At 43.0% G+C, this 27,192-nt stretch overlaps 1 protein-coding gene across 3 annotated transcripts in view; it reads left to right on the top strand.

Moving 5' to 3' along the window:
* Nucleotides 1-5,697: 5,697 nt before the first annotated feature.
* naa15b (N-alpha-acetyltransferase 15, NatA auxiliary subunit b) overlaps nucleotides 5,698-27,192 on the top strand; it is a 28,160-nt gene continuing 6,665 nt past the window's right edge. The window contains exons 1-13 of one of the 3 annotated variants that reach the window (XM_041840840.2): nucleotides 5,698-5,969; nucleotides 14,000-14,084; nucleotides 14,225-14,329; nucleotides 18,553-18,710; nucleotides 19,291-19,425; nucleotides 20,874-21,027; nucleotides 21,185-21,304; nucleotides 22,270-22,365; nucleotides 23,158-23,264; nucleotides 23,389-23,461; nucleotides 23,588-23,757; nucleotides 25,467-25,619; nucleotides 26,225-26,353. In XM_041840840.2, the coding sequence (XP_041696774.1) occupies nucleotides 5,916-5,969; nucleotides 14,000-14,084; nucleotides 14,225-14,329; nucleotides 18,553-18,710; nucleotides 19,291-19,425; nucleotides 20,874-21,027; nucleotides 21,185-21,304; nucleotides 22,270-22,365; nucleotides 23,158-23,264; nucleotides 23,389-23,461; nucleotides 23,588-23,757; nucleotides 25,467-25,619; nucleotides 26,225-26,353 (1,539 nt within the window). In that variant the 5' untranslated portion in view covers nucleotides 5,698-5,915. Of the gene's footprint in view, nucleotides 5,970-6,215; nucleotides 6,424-13,999; nucleotides 14,085-14,224; nucleotides 14,330-18,552; nucleotides 18,711-19,290; nucleotides 19,426-20,873; nucleotides 21,028-21,184; nucleotides 21,305-22,269; nucleotides 22,366-23,157; nucleotides 23,265-23,388; nucleotides 23,462-23,587; nucleotides 23,758-25,466; nucleotides 25,620-26,224; nucleotides 26,354-27,192 lie in introns of those variants that run through there. The other 2 variants (XM_041840838.2, XM_041840839.2) reach the window with 2 other exon arrangements.

Here is a 27,192-nt window from a genome sequence, read left to right on the forward strand (position 1 = left end):
AAAGCTGTGGATGAATTAGCCAATCTGAGCTCTGTTGTGTTGATTGGATGTGTTGCAACCATGAACTGTTTGGCTGTGAAGAGGGAAACATACAGGCCTCCAACCCTAACAAGGTGGAGAGGTTAAAACAATTATACTATTACCAGTGCTTCCATTGAAGTCAGTGTCTCCCTCCTTTTTATCCCCCAATGGTGAGATGTTGGACGGGGAAAGAGGTACGTTTAACCCCAGGCTTCTATAAACGTCAATGTAATGAGAACATGAGAATTCTGTCATGTCAACAAACCAGCCAAAAAGCCTTCTCTAGTCTAACACCATGTTTAGTTCACTTCCTCGTTATAGCAAACACACAAATATTGTTGATTTATATTCTGTCAAATATACACATCGTTTTTGTGTATCGAAGTCTGAGTTTAAAGTTCAAAGACCTCTCTGCAAAGCCCATGAAATTGTTTTGATAAATGTTTCGTTTTATTTTCTTTTATATTTTGGGAATGTAGGCTATCCTCTGTGGTTCTGTAGTGTTGTGAGAAAGACATGCTCCAGCTCAAAGTATCCCTTAAAGGGAGATTTAGGATCGGTTTCCCATCCTCAAACCCTAACCTTTACTGTTGGGAGAGGACAAACACAAAACAGATCTTAGATCAGTGTCTAGGGGGGTAACTTCGTCCTACTCCGAGGGGGGCTGCTGTCGAGTGTGAAGGGTGAGAATTAAACACTTCCTGGTCAGTGTTATGGATCCTAAAGGTCACGAAATGTCGCGACCCTTGACTTTTGATCCTCTTTGTCAAAGTGAAGGATTTCCCTTCCAAAAAAAAAAAAAATAGCTTCCTCCAAATATCATTGACTGCATCCCAAATGGCACCATATAACTATGGGTCATGGTTGAAAGTAGTGCACTAGATAGGGAATAGGGTGGCATTAGTGGTGCCGTCATTATTTCCGGGACCAAGTCAAACGTAGACGTCATTTTTCTATATCATTTATTGTCGTCAACTGTTGTCATTTCTCTTTCTTTTACTTTTACTTTTTTTTTTTTTTCTACTGGTGCTGATGTACATGTGGTGACGATGAGAAAAAAATATATGAAATAAATAATGGCTATTTGTAAATATGTTTTTACAAGGTTGAAGTCCATCAGATAATACTGTCTCTACTCTGTAAAGAAATGTGTTTGTTTTTATTAAAAATAGAGAAGTATTTTTATTTCCGAATTTTTTCCCCCCACTCTTAACCCCTCAGAGCTATGCCATTGCACTTCTGACAATGTCTTACTACTAATTTCTATTGTAAACTTCTTCTAATGTTGATTTTGAAGTTATTTTTTTCTAGTTTGATTTTTTGACTCTGTACCTAAAGCAGTGATTATTTCTTTTTATCCTGTACAGAATTCTGAAAATGTTAACACAAGACAATTACAAAAAAATAAAACAAAACACTTGTTTTTCAAAAAAGATACAAATAAAGAGAGAATGTTCTCGCTGATCATATTAAATGAAATGCCTTCCGTCTGGTGGTTTATGTGTGCGTGAGTACATATACTTAAGTCATGTAGCAGACGCTCTTATCCAGAGTGACTTACAGTAGTGAGTGGATGCATTTTTGTAGTTTTTCCCCCCCGTGGGAATCGAACCCACAACCTCGGCGTTGCAAGTGCCATGTTCTACCAACTGAGCCACACGGGAGCCGTGTGTGTGTGTGTGTGTGTGTGTGTGTGTGTGTGTGTGTGTGTGTGTGTGTGTGTGTGTGTGTGTGTGTGTGTGTGTGTGTGTGTGTGTGTGTGTGTGTGTGTGTGTGTGTGTGTGTGTGTGTGTGTGTGTGTGTGTGTGTGAGAACCCTTCGTTCATTGCTAGCACGCATAACAAAAACACTTTCTGTTAGAACCAAGACACACGACCAACTAAACTATCAGAGATTCAAAGCAAACTTTCATTTTGTTCCATATTCACATACTCTAAAATGAATTACATACACATACAAATGCTTAGGTTACACAATCATGCTTTTTCCCGGAATTAAATACTAGTATTCTGAGCGAGAAGTAATTTACATAATTTAAATTACATCTGTTAAAGAGCAGCGCTGCCTTAATTCAGTCTGGAGATTATAATAATAATGAATCATACTCGCTGGGTGTGTCACTGTCCTACTGGAGGGATAGAGAGAAACCATACTGATGCGCCTTCTCTATCAATCATTCACTTCCTCTTTCTCTCTCTCGCTCCCTTTTTTTCTCTCGCTCTTGTTCACTTCCTGTTTCTCTCTCCCACCTTGTATTTGCATGTACAGTTGAAGTCGGAAGTTTACATACACATTAGACAAATACATTTAAACTCAGTTTTTCACAATTCCTGACATTTAATCCTAGTAAAAATTCACTGTCTTAGGTCAGTTAGGATGACCACTTTATTTTAAGAATGTGAAATGTCAGAATAATAGTAGAGAGAATTATTTATTTCAGCTTTTATTTATTTCATCACATTCCCAGTGGGTCAGAAGTTTACATACACTCAATTAGTATTTGGTAGCATTGCCTTTAAATTGTTTAACTTGGGTCAAACGTTTCGGGTAGCCTTCCACAAGCTTCCCACAATAAGTTGGGTGATTTTTGGCCCATTCCTCCTGACAGAGCTGGTGTAACTGAGTCAGGTTTGTAGGCCTCCTTGCTCGCACACGCTTTTTCAGTTCTGCCCACAAATGTTCTATAGGATTGAGGTCAGGGCTTTGTGATGGCCACTCCAATATCTTGACTTTGTTGTCCTTAAGCCATTTTGCCACAACTTTGGAAGTATGCTTGGAGTCATTGTCCATTGGGAAGACCCATTTGCGACCAAGCTTTAACTTCCTAACTGATGTCTTGAGATGTTGCTTCAATATATCCACATAATTTTCCTTCCTCATGATGCCATCTACTTTGTGAAGTGCACCAGTCCCTCTTGCAGCAAAGCACCCCCACAGCATGATGCTGCCACCCCTGTGCTTCACGGTTGGGATGGTGTTCTTCGGCTTGCAAGCCACCCCCTTTTTCCTCCAAACATATCGATGGTCATTATGGCTAAACAGTTCTATTTTTGATTCATCAGACCAGAGGACATTTCTCCAAAAAGTACGATCTTTGTCCCCATGTGCAGTTGCAAACCGTAGTCTGGCTTTTTTATGGCGGTTTTGGAGCAGTGGCTTCTTCCATGCTGAGCGGCCTTTCAGGTTATGTTGATATAGGACTCGTTTTACTGTGGATATAGATCCTTTTGTACCTGTTTTCTCCAGCATCTTCACAAGGTCCTTTGCTGTTGTTCTGGGATTGATTTGCACTTTTCGCACCAAAGTACGTTCATCTCTAGGAGACAGAACTCCTTCCTGAGCGGTATGACGGCTGCGTTGTCCCATGGTGTTTATACTTGCGTACTATTGTTTGTACAGATGAACGTGGTACCTTCAGGCGTTTGGAAATTGCTCCCAAGGATGAACCAGACTTGTGGAGGTCTACAATACTTTTTCTGAGGTCTTGGCTGATTTCTTTTGATTTTCCCTTGATGTCAAGCAAAGAGGCACTGAGTTTGAAGGTAGGCCTTGAAATACATCCACAGGTACACCTCCAATTGACTCAAATGATGTCAATTAGCCTATCAGACTTCAAAAACCATTACATAATTTTCTGGAATTTTCCAAGCTGTTTAAAGGTACAGTCAACTTAGTGTATGTAAACGTCTGATCCACTGGAATTGTGATACAGTGAATTGTAAGTGAAATAATCTGTCTGTAAACAATTGTTGGAAAAATTACTTGTGTCATGCACAAAGTAGATGTCCTAACCGACTTGCCAAAACTATAGTTTGTTATCAAGAAATTTGTGGAGTGGTTGAAAAAAACTAGTTTTAATAACTCCAACCTAAGTGTATGTAAACTTCCGACTTCAACTGTATTTCTCTCATTTGTTCACTCTTCTTCTCTCTTTCCATTCCTCTTTCTCTCTCTCTATACACTATATTCTCTTTCTCTCCCTTTCCTCTTTCTTTCTTTCTTTCTCTGTCTCTACAGTATACCCCTTCTCTCTTTCTCCATCTTGACGTTGATGAATGGAAAATCATGGAGATGACAACATCATTACTCATCCTCAGGACAGACAGACACACCGCCTAGAAGAGAGAGGGGAGAGGAGGATGGACACACCTTTATTTCTCTCGCTCCGTCTCCCTCTCCTTCACACAGTCACCCTGTTCCAGTCACACACACACTCTCTCCCTCTGCCTGGGTTCGGTACATCAGTGATGTAGGGATATCAGCCTCCTCCAGTCCTATTCAGTATAATAAGCCTCAGCACAGCCAGACAGTCTTCGCACACTTTAATCAGCGGAATCAACCATGTGTGCTTCCCAAATAGCGCCCTATTCCCTACGTAGTGCACTACTTTTGTTCAGAACCCATCAAAAGTAGTGCACGACAAAGGTATTAGGGTGTCATTTGGGATGTATCCCCATAATAAATGATGTGTCACGTATAGGGGGAGTGATGGAGGAGACTGTTTAGACTGCATGTGGCGCCAAGAGACAGAGTGGGAGAAAATATATGGCATTTATATATTATATATGACTGTATATTATATTATAATATTGTTATATTATTATTATATTGTTATATATTATATTATATTGAATATTATTATTATATTGTTGTATATTATATTGTATATTATTATTCTATATTAAGAGAGGGGAGGAGGAAAGAATAGTTGGAGGGAAGAAAGAGAGGGAAAGAGAGTGAGCTCTTCAGGAGTGAGAAAAAGAGAGTGAGTGTGAGAGAAGAGGGACAGGAGAGAAAGACTACAGGAGGAGGAAGAGAGAGTGTGTGTAGAGTCCTGTCTGTAGTGCGTATCAGTAGCAGGATGATTCATGCAGAAGCACCAGTGTGAGCTGTAGAGGAGGAGGAGGCCACCAGATAACCCTACAGAACACGGGAGATGTGACTAGCCCTCTGCACAGCCAATAAATAACACAGACACACACACACACACACACACACACAGAGAGAGTATCGCTTTCAGTCGTTCTCTCTTTTCCACTTCCTCTTCTCTCTAAACTCAAACAAACTCTCCTGGTCAAGTAGCTTGCTCAGTGCTCTCACACTCAGTACAGTCTGATGGTTTCTCCCGTCACTTCACGGGTGCAAGGGTAAGGTTTTTCTTGTTTTGTACTGCTATTGTGCCCTCTTGTGTCAAGTTATTGAAACTGTACAAAATGTCAGGTAGGCAAACTAGTCTGTCTGAACCGATCAGATCTACAGCCTATTTAACAAATTAGGTGATCAAATGTGTTCATTGTTGGCTATATTTATTTTTTGGGATGGTGGTGTTTTTACATCCTACATCAAAATAGGCCTACTTGATAATGGTTTGTTGTGCATGTTTGAATGGTTAGTATTAGGGGAAAAGTATACATATTCTTTGATTTAGGATGGAATAACAGCTTGAGGCCTACTTGCCAGTCCCCTACCCATTCAAACATGCTCAACAAATCCTCATCAGCAAGTAGGCCTATTGCTGCTGCACATAGTCAGACAACAACCCAAACATTTACAGTTGCATTGTTGACATTATCAATATTAGTGTACAGTTAGCCCTCTGAAATGTACGCTCTAAAGCGTCCTCGAACGAACACACACCGCACACACAGACCAGATGCACCGGTCTCGTTCGACCGGGAGGAGAAACTAGTCTGCCATTTTGGGTTGTGAAGGGGGCCTACCCCTTCTTTTCTGTATGCGACCACGTGAGAGAGGAGAGCCCGAAAACAGAGCAATCGAGCTGAGAGTGACTCGGAGTGAACAAGGAGGAGAGAGAATCCAGCGACACATTTAGCTAAATCACTCTTTGTTTCCATGTGCTGAATACGAGGGGAATTGAAATTGCATCCGCAACAATGCCGACAATAACCCTGCCGCCGAAAGAGAACGCACTCTTCAAAAGAATTTTGGTGAGTTTATTGTTGTTGTTTTTGCAACAGTAGCTATCTTTTTAATTTGTATATATCACCGGCACCTTCATATTCCTTGCCGGGTGCTTGGTTCCTCCATCAGGACGAAAACAACTGAAATCGACCTCGCCTGTTTAGTAAGCCGGCTAGCTAGTTGGCAATCATCGATTGAATGAGGCCAGAGCTCAACCAAACGCTGTCAGTCAGACCTTTTGTTGGGGTGTTTTATTATGTGGATTGTGGTGTTCCAAAAGCACGGTGCTACATTGTGTGTTGTCAGCGCTCTCCTTTGATACAAGCTATCTACAGTAGGTAGCCATAGCAGCTTAAACGATTATCTAGCAGCACTAACGTTAGTTAACTAACTACCAGGAATCCTTGGTCTAGTAAACAGCTTGTCGTTAACATCATGAAACGTTCCCCAAGACCCGTTTCTTCATTCAACAACTGTTTGGTAACGTTCGTCTGCCGTTTGTGTTGGTTTGATTTGTTATATATTACATTTTTGGACGAGTGAGTTGTGGCCCTGTAAATCTATACATTTGACGACACCTATCCGGTGTATGTGACAATAAAACATCTAAATTAACTAATATCAGGGGTACATTAGTTTACTAGCTAGTTAGCTACTGTTACTCAGCACCATAACGGTCAACTTCAAATTGGGCATAGTTAGTTAGTAACAAGTTGTCTTGGCTAACTACGTTAGTTACTGTAGATATCTAGCTAACTAAGTAGCTAGCTAGGTAACTAAGTAAAATAAAATATGATATGTTTTAGCTAGATGGCTAGCTATATGTGTTGGCTAAATAGGCATACATAGGCTTTCCATACAAACAATGAAGCATTGTCCAATGTCAGCGATTCTAACTAGCCAGCTAACGTTAGCTACTTGTGCTAGCATAGCTGGATAGACTGTTTGGCGCTTGCTTTTGTGATTGCTAGCTAACTGTGTTTGTAAAGTTGTGCCAACTAGTGTTGCTACTAGTTGGATAGTCTAACTAGCTATGTTGCTGAATGACAGCTGAGAGTTAGCTGCTCATCTAGCTAGCCTGGCCTGTCCTGAACTCAACTCACCCTGGTGGGAAAATTTTTGAAAGCAGAAAGTAGCTTTTGTTTTTTGACGCACCAGTCTTTCTGTTGTGATGTATATGATCTGTTTTTATGGAACACATTTCATCCCCGTCACTCACTGATGTATGGTAGTACACATATTGATCAGCCCTTGCCAATAGCATGTTATATTATGTATGGATGGTGTGGTCAGTTTGGCTTTCTCAGTATAAATCCTGGAAGAGGGGTTACATTTGCTTTTCAGCTACTTACTTAATCCTCTAGCAACTGCTTTTGGTTTTTAGGGAACTCAGTCGGGGTCTCAATTTACTGTTACAAGTTAGAATAGTAGAATACACAAGGTGCAATATCGAAATTTGGTTGTGCATCAGCATTTTTTCTCTTGTAATGTCAGTCACCTGATAGTCAGTAAATTAGCCCATGTAAGCAAAAAAATGTAGATTGCTAAATTCGTTTGGTGGCCAGCTAGCTAAACTTGTTATGGGGGCCCCCCATTGATTTTGTTAGTCAGTCTCACTCAGATATCATATTAAAAACCGCAAACATTTCTCTCCACCCTATGGCAAAATGTGTAAAATTGAAATTAGTAAAAAAACTGCAAAATCGGCTCTCCGCCTCATCACATAATGTGTAGAATTGCAGCAAACTTGCTTTAAAACTGCAACATTTTCTCTACACCCCATGGCAAAATGTGTAGAATTGCACAAAATTAACTTTAAATCATTTCTCTCCACTGTCAAGAGGGTGGGGGTTGGATGTGGGTACCAGGACCCATGAGCAACTGCAGCCCCTCATGATGAGCTACGATCTTTTGTGGCCCCTACCCCCATCAAAGTTGCCCCTCGATGCACTAGAGTGGTTTACTGTGACACACACAGTGGTCAAATAAGTACTTCCTGGTCTGAGTCTGGTGGCATCCTGCTGTGGTTAACACCTGTCTGGGGTCACCGGGGGGTTCAACTAATCACCAGGTGCAAGAGATGTCTGGATAACCCACCATACATAGCGTGGGTTCTGATTCTATTTCTATGGCCAAATTCTCCCTCCCGGAGAGCTACTGGGTCGGTACGGTGCAGGTCTTTGTTACGGCCCAGCACTGTACTAAAACACACCTGACGCATCTAGGCCTATTCATGGTCCTGATTAATCAAATCAAATTGTATTTGTCACATACACGTGTTTAGCAAATGTTATAGCGGGTGTAGCGAAATGCTTGTGCTTCTAGCTCCGACAGTGCAGTAATATCTAACAAGTAATGTCTAACAATTTCACAACATATACCCAATACACACAAACTAGTAAGGAATGGGATTTAAGAATGTATACATTTATGGACAAGCAATGACAGAGCAGCCTGGACTAAGATACAGTAGAATAGAATGCAGTATATACATATGAGATGAGTAGTGCAAGATATGTAAACATTATTAAAGTGACTAGTGTTCCATTTCTTAAAGTGGCCAGTGATTTCAATAGGCAGCAGCAGCCTTTAATGTGCTAGTGATGGCCATTTAACAGTCTGATAGCCTTGAGATAGAAGCTGTGAGATGAGATGAGATGAGCCTTGAGATGAGCAGCTGATTAGCTGATCAGTTGAGTGTATTAGAGCAGGGCTGGAGCAAAAGCCTGCATACTTGAAGGGTGAAAGGGTTAAGAGAGAGAAGACTAGGACTGTATGGAGGGTGAGAGGAGGATTCTGTGTAGGGAAATGTGGTTAAACAGTGTTGCAGTAAAACCATCCAGGAGTATAGCCTAGTAGTTTGTGCGTATACTGTGAGTGTCTGGCGTGGCGTGTGCCCCAGCCTCAGCACAGGGTTGTCTCTCTGCCGGTCTCACCCTGCTCTGCTCTGCACCGTCACAGCACCGCGGGGAGAGTTATTTTAGGGATTAGGCAGGCTAAGTGTTGAAGGTGTCGGACAAGCGTTGCCTGGGGTTACTAGCGTTGCGTTAAAGCTACAAGGGAAGTCTGGATCCAAATGTGTCTTGACACATCATGGGTCTGTCTCACTTTGTGTTACTATAGACTACTACTACTACTACTACTACTAGGCCGAGAGATGGGCCGAGAGACGGGCCTAGCTAGCCTGGTCCCAGATCTGTTTGTGCTTTTGTCTACTCCATATTGTCATTGTCAAGCTGAAGAAACAATCTGGCACCCAGGCTAAAACATAGCTACAACATGCTTTAATCCGCTGACTAAGACCTAGCCACAACATGCTTTAATCCACTGACTAAGACCTAGCCACAACATGCTTTAATCCACTGACTAAGACCTAGCCACAACATGCTTTAATCCACTGACTAAGACCTAGCCACAACATGCTTTAATCCACTGACTAAGACCTAGCCACAACATGCTTTAATCCACTGACTAAGACCTAGCCACAACATGCTTTAATCCACTGACTAAGACCTAGCCACAACATGCTTTAATCCACTGACTAAGACCTAGCCACAACATGCTTTAATCCACTGACTAAGACCTAGCCACAACATGCTTTAATCCACTGACTAAGACCTAGCCACAACATGCTTTAATCCACTGACTGAGACCTAGCCACAACATGCTTTAATCCACTGACTAAAACCTAGCCACAACATGCTTTAATCCACTGACTGAGACCTAGCCACAACATGCTTTAATCCACTGACTAAGACCTAGCCACAACATGCTTTAATCCACTGACTAAGACCTAGCCACAACATGCTTTAATCCACTGACTAAGACCTAGCCACAACATGCTTTAATCCACTGACTAAGACCTAGCCACAACATGCTTTAATCCACTGACTAAGACCTAGCCACAACATGCTTTAATCCACTGACTAAGACCTAGCCACAACATGCTTTAATCCACTGACTAAGACCTAGCCACAACATGCTTTAATCCACTGACTAAGACCTAGCCACAACATGCTTTAATCCACTGACTAAGACCTAGCCACAACATGCTTTAATCCACTGACTAAGACCTAGCCACAACATGCTTTAATCCACTGACTAAGACCTAGCCACAACATGCTTTAATCCACTGACTAAGACCTAGCCACAACATGCTTTAATCCACTGACTAAGACCTAGCCACAACATGCTTTAATCCACTGACTAAGACCTAGCCACAACATGCTTTAATCCACTGACTAAGACCTAGCCACAACATGCTTTAATCCACTGACTAAGACCTAGCCACAACATGCTTTAATCCACTGACTAAGACCTAGCCACAACATGCTTTAATCCACTGACTAAGACCTAGCCACAACATGCTTTAATCCACTGACTAAGACCTAGCCACAACATGCTTTAATCCACTGACTAAGACCTAGCCACAACATGCTTTAATCCACTGACTAAGACCTAGCCACAACATGCTTTAATCCACTGACTAAGACCTAGCCACAACATGCTTTAATCCACTGACTAAGACCTAGCCACAACATGCTTTAATCCACTGACTAAGACCTAGCCACAACATGCTTTAATCCACTGACTAAGACCTAGCCACAACATGCTTTAATCCACTGACTAAGACCTAGCCACAACATGCTTTAATCCACTGACTAAGACCTAGCCACAACATGCTTTAATCCACTGACTAAGACCTAGCCACAACATGCTTTAATCCACTGACTAAGACCTAGCCACAACATGCTTTAATCCACTGACTAAGACCTAGCCACAACATGCTTTAATCCACTGACTAAGACCTAGCCACAACATGCTTTAATCCACTGACTAAGACCTAGCCACAACATGCTTTAATCCACTGACTAAGACCTAGCCACAACATGCTTTAATCCACTGACTAAGACCTAGCCACAACATGCTTTAATCCACTGACTAAGACCTAGCTACAACATGCTTTAATCCACTGACTGAGACATGATATTTGACAGAACACGTTGGTTACTGTTAGATGTTAAGCCCCCTATAAGACCAGACAGACAGTTCATTCTGGAATGTAGTCTCAACATATTTTTAGGAGCTCAAATTGGATAACCAGTTGACTGACTGACTGACCTAAAAATTGTCATGGACTCCAGCCACCCTAGTCATAGACTGTTCTCTCTGCTAGCGCACGGCAAGCGGTACCGGAGTGCCAAGTCTAGGTCCAAAAGGCTTCTCAACAGCTTCTACCCCCAAGCCATAAGACTCCTGAACAGCTAATCATGGCTACCCGGACTATTTGCACTGCCCCCCCACCCCCTCTTTTATGCTGCTGCTACTCTGTTAATTATTTATGCATAGTCACTTTAACTCTACCCACATGTACATATTACCTCAATTACCTTGACTAACTGGTGCCCCTGCACATTGACTCTGTACTGGTACCCCCCTGTATATAGCCTCCCTACTGTTATTTTATTTTACTACTGCTCTTTAATTATTAGCTTTTTAAAAATGTTTTACTTATCTAGTTTTTACTTAACACCTTTCTTTTCTTATAAACTGCATTGTTGGTTAAATAACATTTGATTTGGTTCCAGCAGTCCACTACTTCATCCCACCTCCAGTTCTGACTACAGAGGTGGCCTGTCGTTCGCTGCTCAATGTGCTGTTGTCTTTGTACAGTTTCTCTCTTAGCTTGTGGTAGGTGATTAGTTTAGATTAGATCAATCAAATAGCCTACTTTTGACTGAAGAGTGAGACTTCTCTCTCTCAGATTGTGTGTGTGTGCGTATGTGTGTGTGATCTGTGCTTAGTGGCCTCTTCTACTTTGATCGTAGCTAATGTGAGCAGAATATGTGAAAGGTTTCAGTGTTGTCACCATTAGTGATATTAACAGAGGGCAGCCACAGAAGCGCCATCTGTTATCCCCCCCTCTCTCTCCCCCCTCAACTCCCTGCCTCCCTCCATTCTCCTCTTCCACCTCCTTTACCTCTCTTCCCTGGTTCTTCCACCCTCTCTCTGCTAGCAGCTCCCTCCCTCTCTCCCTCCCTCTCCTGTAGCTGTGGAGATTAAGCAACACAACGTGATGCTAAGTATAGCTTCTATTTGGGAGGAAAGCGGTGGTAATTTAGCTGTGTTTTAGACTGACACACACACACACACGAGAGGCCAGTCCGCAGTAGCAGCATAATGGATTAGAAATGAGTTGAATAGTCACATGTACAGGGTTGCAGGTGTAATTACAGGGTCCAGTGATATTCTTCATCTCCAACAGGACAAAGGGAAAGAAAACTATGCAAATATATATATATAATCATAAAATAGAAATAACAATATATACATTACCAGTCAAAAGTTTAGACACACCCACTCATTCCAGGGTTTTTCTTATTTTTTTACTAGTTTCTACATTGTAGAGTAATAGTGAAGATATCAAAACTATGAAATAACACATATGGAATCATGTAGTAACCAAAAAAGTGTAAAACAAATCTCCCAAGTGGCGCAGTGGTCTAAGGCACTGCATCGCAGTGCTAGCTGTGCCACTAGAGATCCTGGTTCGAATCCAGGCTCTGTCGTAGCCGGCCGCAACCGGGAGACCATTGGGGCGGCGCACAATTGGCCCAGCGTCGTCCAGGGTATGGGAGGGAATGGCCGGCAGGGATGTAGCTCAGTTGGTAGAGCATGGCGTTTGCAACGCCAGGGTTGTGGGTTCGATTCCCACGGGGGGGCCAGTATGAAAAAATTATACAAAAAATAATGTATGCACTCACTAACTGTAAGTCGCTCTGGATAAGAGCATCTGCTAAATGACTAAAATGTAAATCAAAATATATTTTACATTTGACGTTCTTCAAAGTAGCCACCCTTTGCCTAGATGACAGCTTTGCACACTCTTGAACTTCTCTCAACCAGCTTCACCTGGAATGCTTTTCCAACAGTCTTGAAGGAGTTCCCACATATGCTGAGCACTTGTTGGCTGCTTTTCCTTCACTCTGCGGTCCAACTCATCCCAAACCATCTCAATTGGGTTGAGGTCAGGTGATTGTGGAGGCCAGGTCATCTGATGCAGCACTCCATCACTCTCCTCCTTGGTCAAATAGCCCTTACACAGCCTGGAGGTGTGTTGGGTCATTGTCCTGTTGAAAAACAAATTATAGTCACACTAAGCGCAAACCAGATGGGATGGCGTATCGCTGCAGAATGCTGTGTTAGCCATGCTGGTTAAGTGTGCCTTGAATTCTAAATAAATCACACAGTGTCACCAGCAAAGCACCCCCATACCATAACACCACCTCCTCCATGCTTCATGGTGGGAACCACACATGCAGAGATCATCCGTTCACCTACTCTGCGTCTCACAAAGACACTGCGGTTGGAACCAAAAATCTCACATTTGGACTCATCAGACCAAAGGACAGATTTCCACCGGTCTAATGTCCATTACTCGTGTTTCTTGGCCCAAGCATGTCTCTTCTTATTATTGGTGTCCTTTAGTAGTGGTTTCTTTGCAGCAATTCGACCATGAAGGCCTCTGAACAGTTGACGTTGAGATGTGTCTGTTACTTGAACTTTGTGAAGCATTTATTTGGGCTGCAATTTCTGAGGCTGGTAACTCTAATGAACTTATCCTCTGCAGCAGAGGTAACTCTGGGTCTTCCTTTCCTGTGGCAGTCCTCATGAGAGCCAGTTTCATCATAGCGCTTGATGGTTTTTGCGAAGGCACTTGAAGAAACTTTCATAGTGCTTTACATTTTCCGTATTGACTGATCTTCATGTCTTAAAGTAATGATGGACTGTTGTTTCTCTTTGCTTATTTGAGCTGTTCTTGCCATAATATGGACTTGGTCTTTTACCAAATAGGGCTATCTTATGTATACCACCCCTACCTTGTCTCTTGGTATTGTTAAGACAGCTTCTCTGAGGAAAATTAATAAAGAATGGTTTTCTACCATTATAGATCTTGACTTGCACAAACCACATTGTCACAAAAAAAAAACTTTTGTCACTGACTGTGAGTCGTTGTTGGAGATCAAGTATTTTCTCTGTCTCTCTCTCTCCCCAGCGATGTTACGAACACAAGCAGTACAGAAACGGACTCAAGTTCTGCAAACAGATCCTGTCCAACCCCAAGTTCACAGAACATGGAGGTAGGGGGGATGGATGGAGGAGGGATAGAGGGATGGGAGGAGGAGTGTCCCTCTAAATGTATCATTGATTGATGACTGAGTGAGATGTAGACCCCTTTATTAAGCCTCTCATTCTCTCTCTCTCTCCTTCCTCCCTACAGAGACCCTGGCGATGAAGGGTTTAACCTTGAACTGTCTGGGGAAGAAGGAGGAGGCTTACGACCTGGTCAGACGAGGCCTCCGCAACGACCTCAAGAGTCATGTCTGTATCCTTTAAAACACGCCTGTAAAATAGTGTGGATGTGTGATTGAAACTGGATGCCTACCTGGACACACACACCAGGGCTTGACATTCACTTTTTAGCCACAATTAGGACAAAACATTTGTTTTTACTTGTCTGAATGCTCAAGTCACTTGTCTCCTCCAGAAAAGGTCTGTAAAACCATTTTTACATCATTGTATGTTGCAAGGAACCACTTTTCAAAATATAATTCATTATTATTACCATAGAGAATCAGACAGAAATGTAGTCTATCCTCTGTCTATTGGCTTTTCTGCATAGTCAAGCCCGTCTCGAAATACGACACTGCCCCTTTAAGGCTCTCCTGGAGGATGATTGGTCACCCTTAGTAGACTATAAAATATTGCAACATTACAATTACGACCAAATACTTTCAAATGGCTAAGGTAGGCTACTTCAAAGCCAGGTAACTAGCAAATAAATGTTTATCAATATAACCTTATATGGTTAAAATATACAGGTTTCAGATTTGTTGACAGCACGGGAGTTAGTTGTCTATTAGGCTATTTAAAAAATATTTGTAACGTTGTCAGAATTACATGGCCCAATTTTGAGCGCGTGAGAGGCAGTTTTACTGCAGGAGTATGTTGCGTTGGTTGAGTAACTCACCCGTTCATGCATGTCGGCCGTTTGCGGTTATAAGACACTTGAAACCCTCTTTAAGGAATACCTGGAATAGTATAATAGTAATCCTTCTACCCTCCCTTTACTACCACTGTCTTTTGTCTAAACTAACACCTGACTTATTTCACCTGCTAGCACTGACTTGTTTAAAGGAATGTACTTATTGTGATCGAGATGTAGTTGTCCCTGATTGCACTGACTTTGCTCACAGCTGCTTGTTTGAAGAAGTGTACTTACTGTGATCAAGATGTGGTTGTCCCACTGGCTATCCTAAGTTGAATGAACCAATTTGTAAGTCGCTCTGGATAAGAGCATCTGCTAAATGACTTAAATGTAAAATGTAAATGAGTGCAAGTGAAATAGTTAACTACCAAGATAACCAGCCAGGCTACACAATATGTTTTGAATTGACTGTGTAGTTAGTCTGCTGCAATCTCTCTCTCTCTCGCTCTCTCTCTCTACAATTTCCCAGAACCCTGTTTGATGACCAGAAATCACCTATAACTGGCCAACTACTCACAAACTAGCAAGGGATATCAACAAAAGACCGCTCGTGCCTGTCAATGCAATACAATTCTATTCCGATGCGCGCTGCATAAATTGGGAGAAAAGTGTGAAAAAAAAATTGCATCCAGAAGGCACTGATCCAATTTTGATCTGAGTAATTGTTTGATATTGTTTTTTTTGTGTAATAATTTTTTTACATGTCCATTCGGACAATTACATCTATATTCTGCTTGCCTGACTATTTGTTGTTACTTGTCCCGGACAAGCTTTAATGTTGTGACCTGCACACACTGTGTGTGTGTTGACTGTGCATTTGTGTCTTGACTGTGAGTGTGTTGACTGTGAGTGTGTTGACTGTGAGTGTGTTGACTGTGAGTGTGTTGACTGTGAGTGTGTTGACTGTGAGTGTGTTGACTGCGATGTGTTGACTGTGAGTGTGTTGACTGTGTGTGAGAGAGAGAGAGAGAGGGAGGTGAAGAGAGGAGGGAAGAGGATGGTGTATACATAGAGGCATTAGGGGTTTTCTGTTTCACCACACACACACTCACACACACACACTCTCTCACCCGTTTGACATTGCGTAGCAGAGCTCTTGTCTCTCTAAAACAGGGCCGTGACTGGCTCCCACGAACACACACACACACACACACACAGACGCATGACTGAAATCTGTGCTGACATTTCCAACAGATAAGGCCCTGAACTGATAAGTGTTATTTCAGGCTAGACCCAGCCTCCAGTCAGTACACACAGTGCCACACACACACTACAACAGACACACTACAACAGACACACTACAACACACTCCACAACAGACACACTGCAACACACTCCACAACAGACACACTGCAACAGACACACTGCAACAGACACACTGCAACAGACACACTGCAACAGACACACTACAACACACTCCAACAGACACTCTACAACAGACACACTGCAACAGACACTCTACAACAGACACACTGCAACAGACACTCTACAACAGACACACTGCAACAGACACACTACAACAGACACACTGCAACAGACACACTGCAACAGACACACTGCAACAGACACACCACAACACACTCCAACAGACACTCTACAACAGACACACTGCAACAGACTCCACAACAGACACACTGCAACAGATACATACGTACACACTAATATATATATATATATATATATATATATATATATATATATATATATATATATATATATATATCCTTTAAAAATATATATTTCCCTTTATTACTTTTCAACCCCACCACCCCTTCCCTAATTGGAGTAAACTAGTGAACAAAAACGCTTAGGCCTCTACTTCCAGCTTATACATACTATATACATTTTATGGACACAGTCAATTTTACAATAATTCTATTTAGTTTGTTTTTACTCCTGAACTTCCTGTACCCTCAACCTCTCCGATCATTTTCATGATGTCCATCCGGTTTGCTTCTATATGCCATATCTTTCTAACTGTGCTCTTTCACGAAAGCTCTCAACCTATAACCTATATACTTATTATGGACACAGTATGCTTTACATTAGTTATCTTGTTGTTATTAGTTGTTGTTATTTGTTATTAGTCCCATCCTTCAGCTCCATTCAACACCTCTCATTTATCTCTTAACACCATCCATATAGGATTTCTATTTGCCATATATTTTTCAACTGTAATGTTTCACAAAAGTTCTGAACACTTCTATTCTCATTGTTTCTACAGATTGTAAATTGAAAATAAACATTTTTGCTAAAAGTGTTATTATATTATTGATCAATTGACTATGACTTTTCAGATCACCCAGTAGTGCTATCTGCAGGGTTAGCTCCAAGTAAATATTGCAATCCTTCAGCCATTCCTGGACCTGTGTCCAAAAACAAGCTACACATGGACAGTACCAAAACAAATGATCGAATGATTCTGTCTCTTCACAGCAAAATCTGCAGACCTTGGAAGATAAATAAGATTCTATTGGTAGCAAGAATTTGGTATAATAATTTAAATTGAACAATTCTATGTTTTGAATCCAGCGTCGTTTTCCGTATCAGTTCATAAACACTATGCCATGGAATCGGTACATCAACAATCTCTTCCCAACTATTTTGCAATCTATATGGGACGGCTGTCAATCCTTTGGTCCTTAAATGAAACTGGTATACTTTTTTATTTATCACAATTTTCTTTAACCAATTATGTTCTTTAATGCAAGGCCGACAGACAAGTTCCTTACTTTTTCCCCCTTCCACTTTCCTCTTCCATTTTTGCCTTAATGCTGCAATTATTTGGTTGTGATTTTGGGTAGAGCAGACATTTCCATATGTTTTTGTTAGCTGCATGTGCGACATAACTCCACCAGTCCTACCTATGATATCATTTATGAAGATTTAACGATAACTTTATAACATTAATGTGCACCAGTAAATGTTTTATTTTAAAACTACTACTACTACTACTACTTAGAATGTTGTCAGTAAAATGTCCTCTATATGGTTGGTCGGTGTACATTTTTCCGGTTTATCGCCCCAGCTCTGCACCACGCACACATGGGAGCCCGACAGCCTGTTATCAACACACTGGTGTTTCTGTGTCAAGGTCAACACCTGAGTGTTCAAGCAAAACACCAGACCTGGGTTCAAATACTATTTGAAATCATGTATAATACTTTGTCTGTGATTGATTGATTGAGCTTGCTTGGTTTAATGGACCAATAGAATAGTCGCAAAACTACAAACCCGCCCATCTGGCACCCTAGGCATGCTAGAACAGACACTCAAAAGTATCTGAAAGATTTTAAATAGTATTTCAACCCAGGTCTGAGAAACACACACCCCACGCGGGAAGCTGAAGGACAAAGCATTATAGCAACTATTATAATCTAGTCTATAAATAATTATATTTCTGGTACTTATGGAATGATAATATATGGATTGCATTTTCCACGTGTATGTGTGTGGTGTTCGTGCATACATACGTGTGTGTGTGTGTGTGTGTGTGTGTGTGTTGGTGTGTCTATCCTGTGTTGTGCGTCCATGTGTCTCCTTAACTCCTGGTCTCCCAGGCTGGCATGTGTACGGTCTGCTGCAGCGCTCTGATAAGAAGTACGACGAGGCCATCAAGTGTTACAGGAACGCCCTGAAGTGGGACAAAGAAAACCTGCAGATCCTACGAGACCTGTCACTACTACAGATCCAGATGAGAGACCTGGAGGGCTACAGGGTGAGAGGAGAGGGGTGATGTACAGAGACCTGTCACTACTACAGATACAGATGAGAGACCTGGAGGGGCTACAGGGTGAGGAGGGAGGGAGGGAGGGAGGAGGGTGAGGGAAGGAGAAACCTGTCCCTATTGCCTCAGGAGATCCATTCATTAAGAACACCCTGTGTCACAGACATCAGGTCCTAGTTAACTACCTTGATTTACACCAGGTCTCTTGGAAGGCAATGTAGCTCTTTAGTTATCCATGTGACACATAAAATACCAAGCAAGCACAGAGTGTGGCAGAGCAGAAGTGGGCCGAGCAGAGTCTAGCATTGGCAACATGACTCAGCAGAAACAAAAACCTGCTTCCTCCTCTGTCAACTTCTCTTTTTATTCTGTGTCTTTCTGCTCCCTGTGTTTTCTCGTTGGTGTGATCAGGTTACTTCACGGAGGGGAGAAAAGAAGAATCCATTTTAAAAGTATAGGAACTTGATGCTAAGCTAACCGCTAAATTGCTAGCCCCTCTCTCATTGTGTCCCTATGGGCGACTAGCGCACTATGCAAAGCTAACGGCTAACTTCTCCTTGTCCCCCTATAGGAGACGAGGTACCAGCTGCTGCAGCTGCGGCCGGGCCAGAGGGCCTCGTGGATCGGCTACGCCATCGCCTATCACCTCCTAGAGGACTACGAGATGGCCGCCAAGATAGTGGAGGAGTTCAGGAAAACACAACAGGTACAGTAGGTCCAGTGACAAGCCAACCTATGGGCTGAGTCTGTTTGTCCTTGGTGCACACTGGGTTCACCGTTCACACCACTAATCCAAAATGGCTTCCTCTCCTTGTTTCTGAAAACATGTATTTCTTCATTTATTTTGGCTTTATTTAACCAGGTAAGTCATTGAGAACGTATTCTCTTTTACAATAACGACGTGAACGTAGTAAAGGTGGCAGTAATATCCTGCAAGCCTTTACCAGGCATAGTGTTTCATTGATCCGTTCAGTTCTATCTGATCAGTAGAGAGCAAGGAAAGGAGACAAGGGGAGGAAGCCACTGCTCTAGTACAACAGTAGGAGCATTCAGCACAATTCATGACTACAACTCACAACAAAGTGTTTTCCCTCAGCAGTTCAGGGTCTGGGTGTGTCTGAGTTACAGTAAAGCTAGCTAACGGTACGACACAGTAAAGCTAGCTAACGGTACGACACAGTAAAGCTAGCTAACGGTACGACACAGTAAAGCTAGCTAACGGTACGACACAGAAAAGCTAGCTAACGGTACGACACAGTAAAGCTAGCTAACGGTACGACACAGTAAAGCTAGCTAACGGTACGACACAGTAAAGCTAGCTAACGGTACGACACAGTAAAGCTAGCTAACGGTACGACACAGTAAAGCTAGCAAACTGTACGACACAGTAAAGCTAGCAAACTGTACGACACAGTAAAGCTAGCTAACGGTACGACACAGTAAAGCTAGCTAACGGTACGACACTGTAAAGCTAGCTAACGGTACGACACAGTAAAGCTAGGTCGCAGTACGACACATTAAAGCTAGGTCGTGGTACGACACAGTAAGGCTAGGTCGCACAACGACACAGTAAGGCTAGGTAGCGGTACGACACAGTAAAGCTAGCTAACGGTACGACACAGTAAAGCTAGGTCGCGGTACGACACAGTAAAGCTAGGTCGCGGTACGACACAGTAAAGCTAGGTCGCGGTACGACACAGTAAAGCTAGGTCGCGGTACGACACAGTAAAGCTAGGTCGCGGTACGACACAGTAAGGCTAGGTAGCGCAACGACACAGTAAGGCTAGGTAGCGGTACGACACAGTAAAGCTAGGTAGCGGTACGACACAGTAAAGCTAGGTCGCGGTACGACACAGTATAGTCAGTCAGCCTGTGCCTCTAAGGTGACGTAAATCTGGGTGGTGTGTCTGTCAGGACCACAATGGAGCGTGCTCACTGGGCCTCCTGATAAGACCAACCCGCTTCCTGCCTTTGTCCCGGCGTGCATTTCTACTGAGGTGGTGCCCTATGTAAAGATGTATCACTCTCCTCTCCTCCCCTCTCTTTCTCCATCTCTCTCCTATTTTATTTGACCCCCCCCCATGAGGACAGCAAGCTGCTGCTCTATCAGAACCATAGACGCTACGTTACCCTGTTACAACCTCTCTCTCCTAGACGTCTCCAGACAAGGTGGACTATGAGTACAGTGAGCTCCTGTTGTACCAGAACCAGGTGCTGAGGGAGGCTGGTTTCTACAGGGAAGCTCTGGACCACCTCACCACCTACGAGAAACAAATCTGTGACAAACTGGCTGTCGAGGAGACACGAGGTGTGTGTTTGTGTGTGTGTCTGCAACCATCACACACATTTGATTTCTGTATTTGGATCCACAAAGAAACCAAGACAGAAGCCTCTCACTATCTCTGTCTCTCACTCACACCACGGACACACACACAGAGATCTCTAACAGTGTATTCCCCCTGTAGGAGAGTTGTTTTTGAAACTGGATCGTCTGGATGACGCTACAGAGGTCTACCGCCGTCTACAGGAGAGAAACCCTGAGAACTGGTCCTACTACCACGGCCTGGAGAAGGCCCTGAAGCCTGGTACGCTACATATACCCTACATAACACTGTTATAACTGGTCCTACTACCACGGCCTGGAGAAGGCCCTGAAGCCTGGTACGCTACATATACCCTACATAACACTGTTATAACTGGTTCTACTACCACGGCCTGGAGAAGGCCCTGAAGCCTGGTACGCTACATATACCCTACATAACACTGTTATAACTGGTCCTACTACCACGGCCTGGAGAAGGCCCTGAAGCCTGGTACGCTACATATACCCTACATAACACTGTTATAACTGGTTCTACTACCACGGCCTGGAGAAGGCCCTGAAGCCTGGTACGCTACATATACCCTACATAACACTGTTATAACTGGTCCTACTACCACGGCCTGGAGAAGGCCCTGAAGCCTGGTACGCTACATATACCCTACATAACACTGTTATAACTGGTCCTACTACCACGGCCTGGAGAAGGCCCTGAAGCCTGGTACGCTACATATACCCTACATAACACTGTTATAACTGGTCCTACTACCACGGCCTGGAGAAGGCCCTGAAGCCTGGTACGCTACATATACCCTACATAACACTGTTATAACTGGTCCTACTACCACGGCCTGGAGAATGCCCTGAAGCCTGGTACGCTTCATATACCCTACATAACATTGTTATAACTGGTCCTACTACCACGGCCTGGAGAAGGCCCTGAAGCCTGGTACGCTTCATATACCCTACATAACACTGTTATAACTGGTCCTACTACCACGGCCTGGAGAAGGCCCTGAAGCCTGGTACGTTTCATATACTCTGCATTAGGGGTTCTCACTGTTATAACCAGCCCTACATAACACTGTTATAACCAGTGATGGGCTACATAATTCAGTCTATTAATGCAGTCTCCGCTTTAGACTCAGAGATCATATTAAATAGGCAAACCACTTTCCCCTGTTTTCCTGATGATCATAATTGTTTGTTTTCTCTGTCTGTGTGATCCAGGCTGTGTAGAGGATCGGCAGAAGATCTATGAGGACGCCTGGGTGAAGTATCCTAAAGGACTGGTGCCCAGACGACTACCCCTCACCTTCCTCTCTGGTACCAACAACCACACCAACTCAGAAATGTATTGTTTTCTTACCTCAGAAAATCTGAAATACACTTTAGCCTCTTCTTATCTCTTCTCTTTATCCTTCAAATCAGACCACCAAAATCATTATCGTTCAATCACAATATGTTCTCTTAATGTTCTGTCTCTGTCTCTAGGGGAGAAGTAGTAACCACAATATGTTCTGTCTCTCTAGGGGAGAAGTAGTAACCACAATATGTTCTGTCTCTAGGGGAGAAGTAGTAACCACAATATGTTCTGTCTCTAGGGGAGAAGTAGTAACCACAATATGTTCTGTCTCTAGGGGAGAAGTAGTAACCACAATATGTTCTGTCTCTCTAGGGGAGAAGTAGTAACCACAATATGTTCTGTCTCTAGGGGAGAAGTAGTAACCACAATATGTTCTGTCTCTAGGGGAGAAATAGTAACCACAATATGTTCTGTCTCTCTAGGGGAGAAGTAGTAACCACAATATGTTCTGTCTCTAGGGGAGAAGTAGTAACCACAATATGTTCTGTCTCTAGGGGAGAAGTAGTAACCACAATATGTTCTGTCTCTAGGGGAGAAGTAGTAACCACAATATGTTCTGTCTCTAGGGGAGAAGTAGTAACCACAATATGTTCTGTCTCTCTAGGGGAGAAGTAGTAACCACAATATGTTCTGTCTCTAGGGGAGAAGTAGTAACCACAATATGTTCTGTCTCTAGGGGAGAAGTAGTAACCACAATATGTTCTGTCTCTCTAGGGGAGAAGTAGTAACCACAATATGTTCTGTCTCTCTAGGGGAGAAGTTCAGGGAGTGTCTGGACAGGTATCTGAGGATGAACTTCAGTAAAGGCTGTCCGCCCACCTTCACCACTGTCAAGTCACTCTACCATGACAAAGTAAAGGTGAGGAGCAACAACATAGAAACAGAGTATCTGACCACTGAGAACCAACTTAATAAATAGAGTTTGTATCTCACACAGCAGCAGGTTGAATAATTACTACTGTTTGTCTGTATTTTCTTTGTAGGTATCAATAATTGAGGAGTTAGTAGTTGGATATGAAACATCGTTAAATAGCTGCAGAATGTTCAATCAGAATGGTGAGTATTCAAGTAGTCTTTGTTTCATTAAAATATAACTTCATCAACACTTTGAGTGAATGATATGAAAAGTGATTGTTATTGTGAGGCGACTGAATGATAAGACGATCTGATTGGTTGCCTCAGATGATGGTAAGGAGGAGCCTCCCACCACATTGCTATGGGTACAGTACTTCCTGGCGCAGCACTACAATATGATTGGCCAGCAGACACTGGCTCTGGAGTACATCAACACTGCCATCGAGAGCACGCCCACTCTCATAGAACTATTCCTTATCAAGGCCAAGATATACAAGGTAGGTAACACACACACACACACACACAGATTGTCTAACATTCTAGATTCCTCCTAACATTCTAGATTCCTCCTAACATTCTAGATTCCTCCTAACATTCTAGATTCCTCCTAACATTCTCGAATCTGCTGAACATTCTAGAACCTTCCTAACATTCTATAGAACCCTTTTCACATTCTAGATCCCTCCTGACATCAGGGTTTCTGTTAGCAGGTAATAGCCGGCTTTTGGCTCCAAAAAATATATAAAAAGCAGATTAAAAAAATTATCTCCGGTCAATTGTCCGGCATTTTAGCATATTCATTGATGAAAATACCAGTCGATGGAAATACATTTGACTCGTCATGCTTAGCGGTCTATAGGTCCATTTACATAATTTAGTGGAAGTAAATTGGCGTGTGTGTTCAGTATATTTGTAATGTATCTTATTTATCACACGCGTGCATCAAACAGATAGAGAGCCTTTGAGCGGAATATTTGTCAGACAGCATCTCAAACAGCAAATGCATAGTCAGGCTTCATCAGCGCGTCACACACCACTTTGCAATGAGCTGGAGACAGTATGCATTTTTAAAACATATTTTGAAGAGGCTCTGACTTTGCTGATAACTACTTTGAGGAAAATGTACTTACTATGACTGAGATATGTGGTGGTCCCAGCTAGCTATCTTAAGATGAACGCACTAACTTTAAGTCTCTCTGGATAAGAGCGTCTGCTAAATGACGTAAATGAAACCTGAATGTTTTACTACATATTATCAGGCATGTTTTACCTTGCTTCAAAGTAGCCTATCCAAAATCAGACCATGTCCGCGGAGGCAATTATTTTATATCAACTTTATTTCATTGTCCAGTAGCCAAAGGCACAATCCTAGTCATGTTAGCAATCCATGCTAGATGTTGCATATTAGATCTCCCCTCTTTCTTAATTTCGAACAGATATTTTCATCTCTGTCATATGAAACCGCTCGCATGTGCAGTGCGCTTTTGACAAGTGTTTTCCTGCTAAATGCATTATGGAACGAACATTCACATGTAGCCTACTGCCCTGTGCACATTGCTGTGCTTATAATGTGAATAAATAATAGTTAATCAACATTTTAAGCTAAAGGTTCTGATCTGTTGCATCAGACTCAATGCTTTTTAACAGGTTTTTTTATGTAGCATTTGCCCACTGGTTGTATGAATTTGGGATCTTTCAACCCACAACTGTCCCAGAGTCTGTTTGGAATAGGCTAATCCTCAGAACATTCTAGAGCCCCAGTCTCCATTCTTACCTTTTAGAACCCTCATCTCCACTAACATTCTAGAACCCCAGTCTCCATTCTTACCTTTTAGAACCCTCATCTCCACTAACATTCTAGAACCCCAGTCTCCATTCTTACCTTTTAGAACCCTCATCTCCACTAACATTCTAGAACCCCAGTCCCCATTCTTACCTTTTAGAACCCTCATCTCCACTAACATTCTAGAACCCCAGTCCCCATTCTTACCTTTTAGAACCCTCATCTCCACTAACATTCTAGAACCCCAGTCCCCATTCTTACCTTTTAGAACCCTAATCTCCACTAACATTCTAGAACCCCAGTCTCCATTCTTACCTTTTAGAACCCTCATCTCCACTAACATTCTAGAACCTACATGTCCATTGTACCATGCCAACTGTAATGATGTTGTTTGACCTTTGCCCCCCTGTGTCTCATCTGCAGCATGCAGGGAACATAAAGGAGGCAGCCCAGTGGATGGATGAGGCCCAGGCTCTAGACACGGCTGACCGATTCATCAACTCTAAATGTGCCAAGTACATGCTGAAGGCCGGCCTGGTCAAAGAGGCTGAGGAGATGTGCTCCAAGTTCACACGGGTCTGTCTGTCTGTCTGTCTGTCTGTCTGTCTGTCTGTGCTACTGTACGTGTATTCTAACCCTCAGTCTCTCTCTCTGTCTCGCTCTCTCGCTCTCTCTCTCAATTCAATTCAATTCAATTTCAATTCAATTTAAGGGCTTTATTGGCATGGGAAACACATGTTAACATTGCCAAAGCAAGTGAAGTAGATAGTAAACAAAAGTGAAATAAACAATCAATATTAACAGTAAACATTACACTCAGAAGTTCTAAAAGAATAAAGACATTTCAAATGTCATTATGTATATATACAGTGTTGTAACAATGTGCAAATAGTTAAAGTACTTAAGTAGTTAAATAAACATATCTCTCTCTCTCTCTTTCTCTGTCTGTCTCTCTCTCTCTCTGTCTCTCTCTGTCTCTCTCTCTCTGTCTCTCTCTCTGTCTCTCTCTCTCTCTCTCTCTCTCTCTCTCTCTCTCTCTCTCTCTCTCTCTCTCTCTCTCTCTCTGTGTCTCTCTCTCTGTGTGTCTCTCTCTCTCTCTCTCTCTCTCTCTCTCTCTCTCTCTCTCTCTCTCTCTCTCTCTCTCTCTCTCTCTCTGTCTCTCTCTCTCTCTCTCTCTGTAGGAGGGTGCGTCTGCGGTAGAGAACCTGAATGAGATGCAGTGTATGTGGTTCCAGACTGAGTGTGCTCTGGCCTACAAGTCCATGAACAAATACGGAGACGCGCTCAAGAAGTGCCACGAGATCGAGAGGGTGAGTACCTACCGTGCATTCACTGAAGGACCAGTCTTCCTTCTGATGACCTCACCCTAACCCCCCTCCTCCTCTTCTGATGACCTCACCCTAACCCCCCCCTCCTCTTCTGATGTCCTCACCCTAACCCCCTCTCCTCTTCTGATGTCCTCACCCTAACCCCCCTCCTCCTCTTCTGATGACCTCACCCTAACCCCCCCCTCCTCTTCTGATGTCCTCACCCTAACCCCCTCTCCTCTTCTGATGTCCTCACCCTAACCCCCCTCCTCTTCTGATGTCCTCACCCTAACCCCCTCTCCTCTTCTGATGTCCTCACCCTAACCCCCCTCCTCTTCTGATGTCCTCACCCTAACCCCCCCCTCCTCTTCTGATGACCTCACCCTAACCCCCCCTCCTCTTCTGATGACCTCACCCTAACCCCCCCTCCTCTTCTGATGTCCTCACCCCAACCCCCCCTCCTCTTCTGATGTCCTCACCCTAACCCCCCTCCTCTTCTGATGGCCTCACCCCAACCCCCCCTCCTCTTCTGATCCTCACCCCAACCCCCCCTCCTCTTCTGTCCGTCCCAACAGTATTTTGTGGAAATCAGTTTCCCTTTCACGCATACAGTACCACTCAGTTTATTAGGTACACCCAGTTAGTACCAGGTCGGACCACCCTTTGCCTCAAGAACAGCCTTAATTCTTCGGGGCATTTTACAAGGTGTCGGAAACGATCCACAAGGATGTTGGTCCATGCTGACGCGATGGCATCACGCAGTTTCTGCTGATTGGACGGCGGTTCACTCAAGTAAACTGAACTCGCTGTCATGTTCCAGACAATGTTGTTCCACTCCTCAA

This window comes from Coregonus clupeaformis, chromosome 27 (assembly GCF_020615455.1).
Source record: "Coregonus clupeaformis isolate EN_2021a chromosome 27, ASM2061545v1, whole genome shotgun sequence".
NCBI lineage: Eukaryota > Metazoa > Chordata > Actinopteri > Salmoniformes > Salmonidae > Coregonus > Coregonus clupeaformis.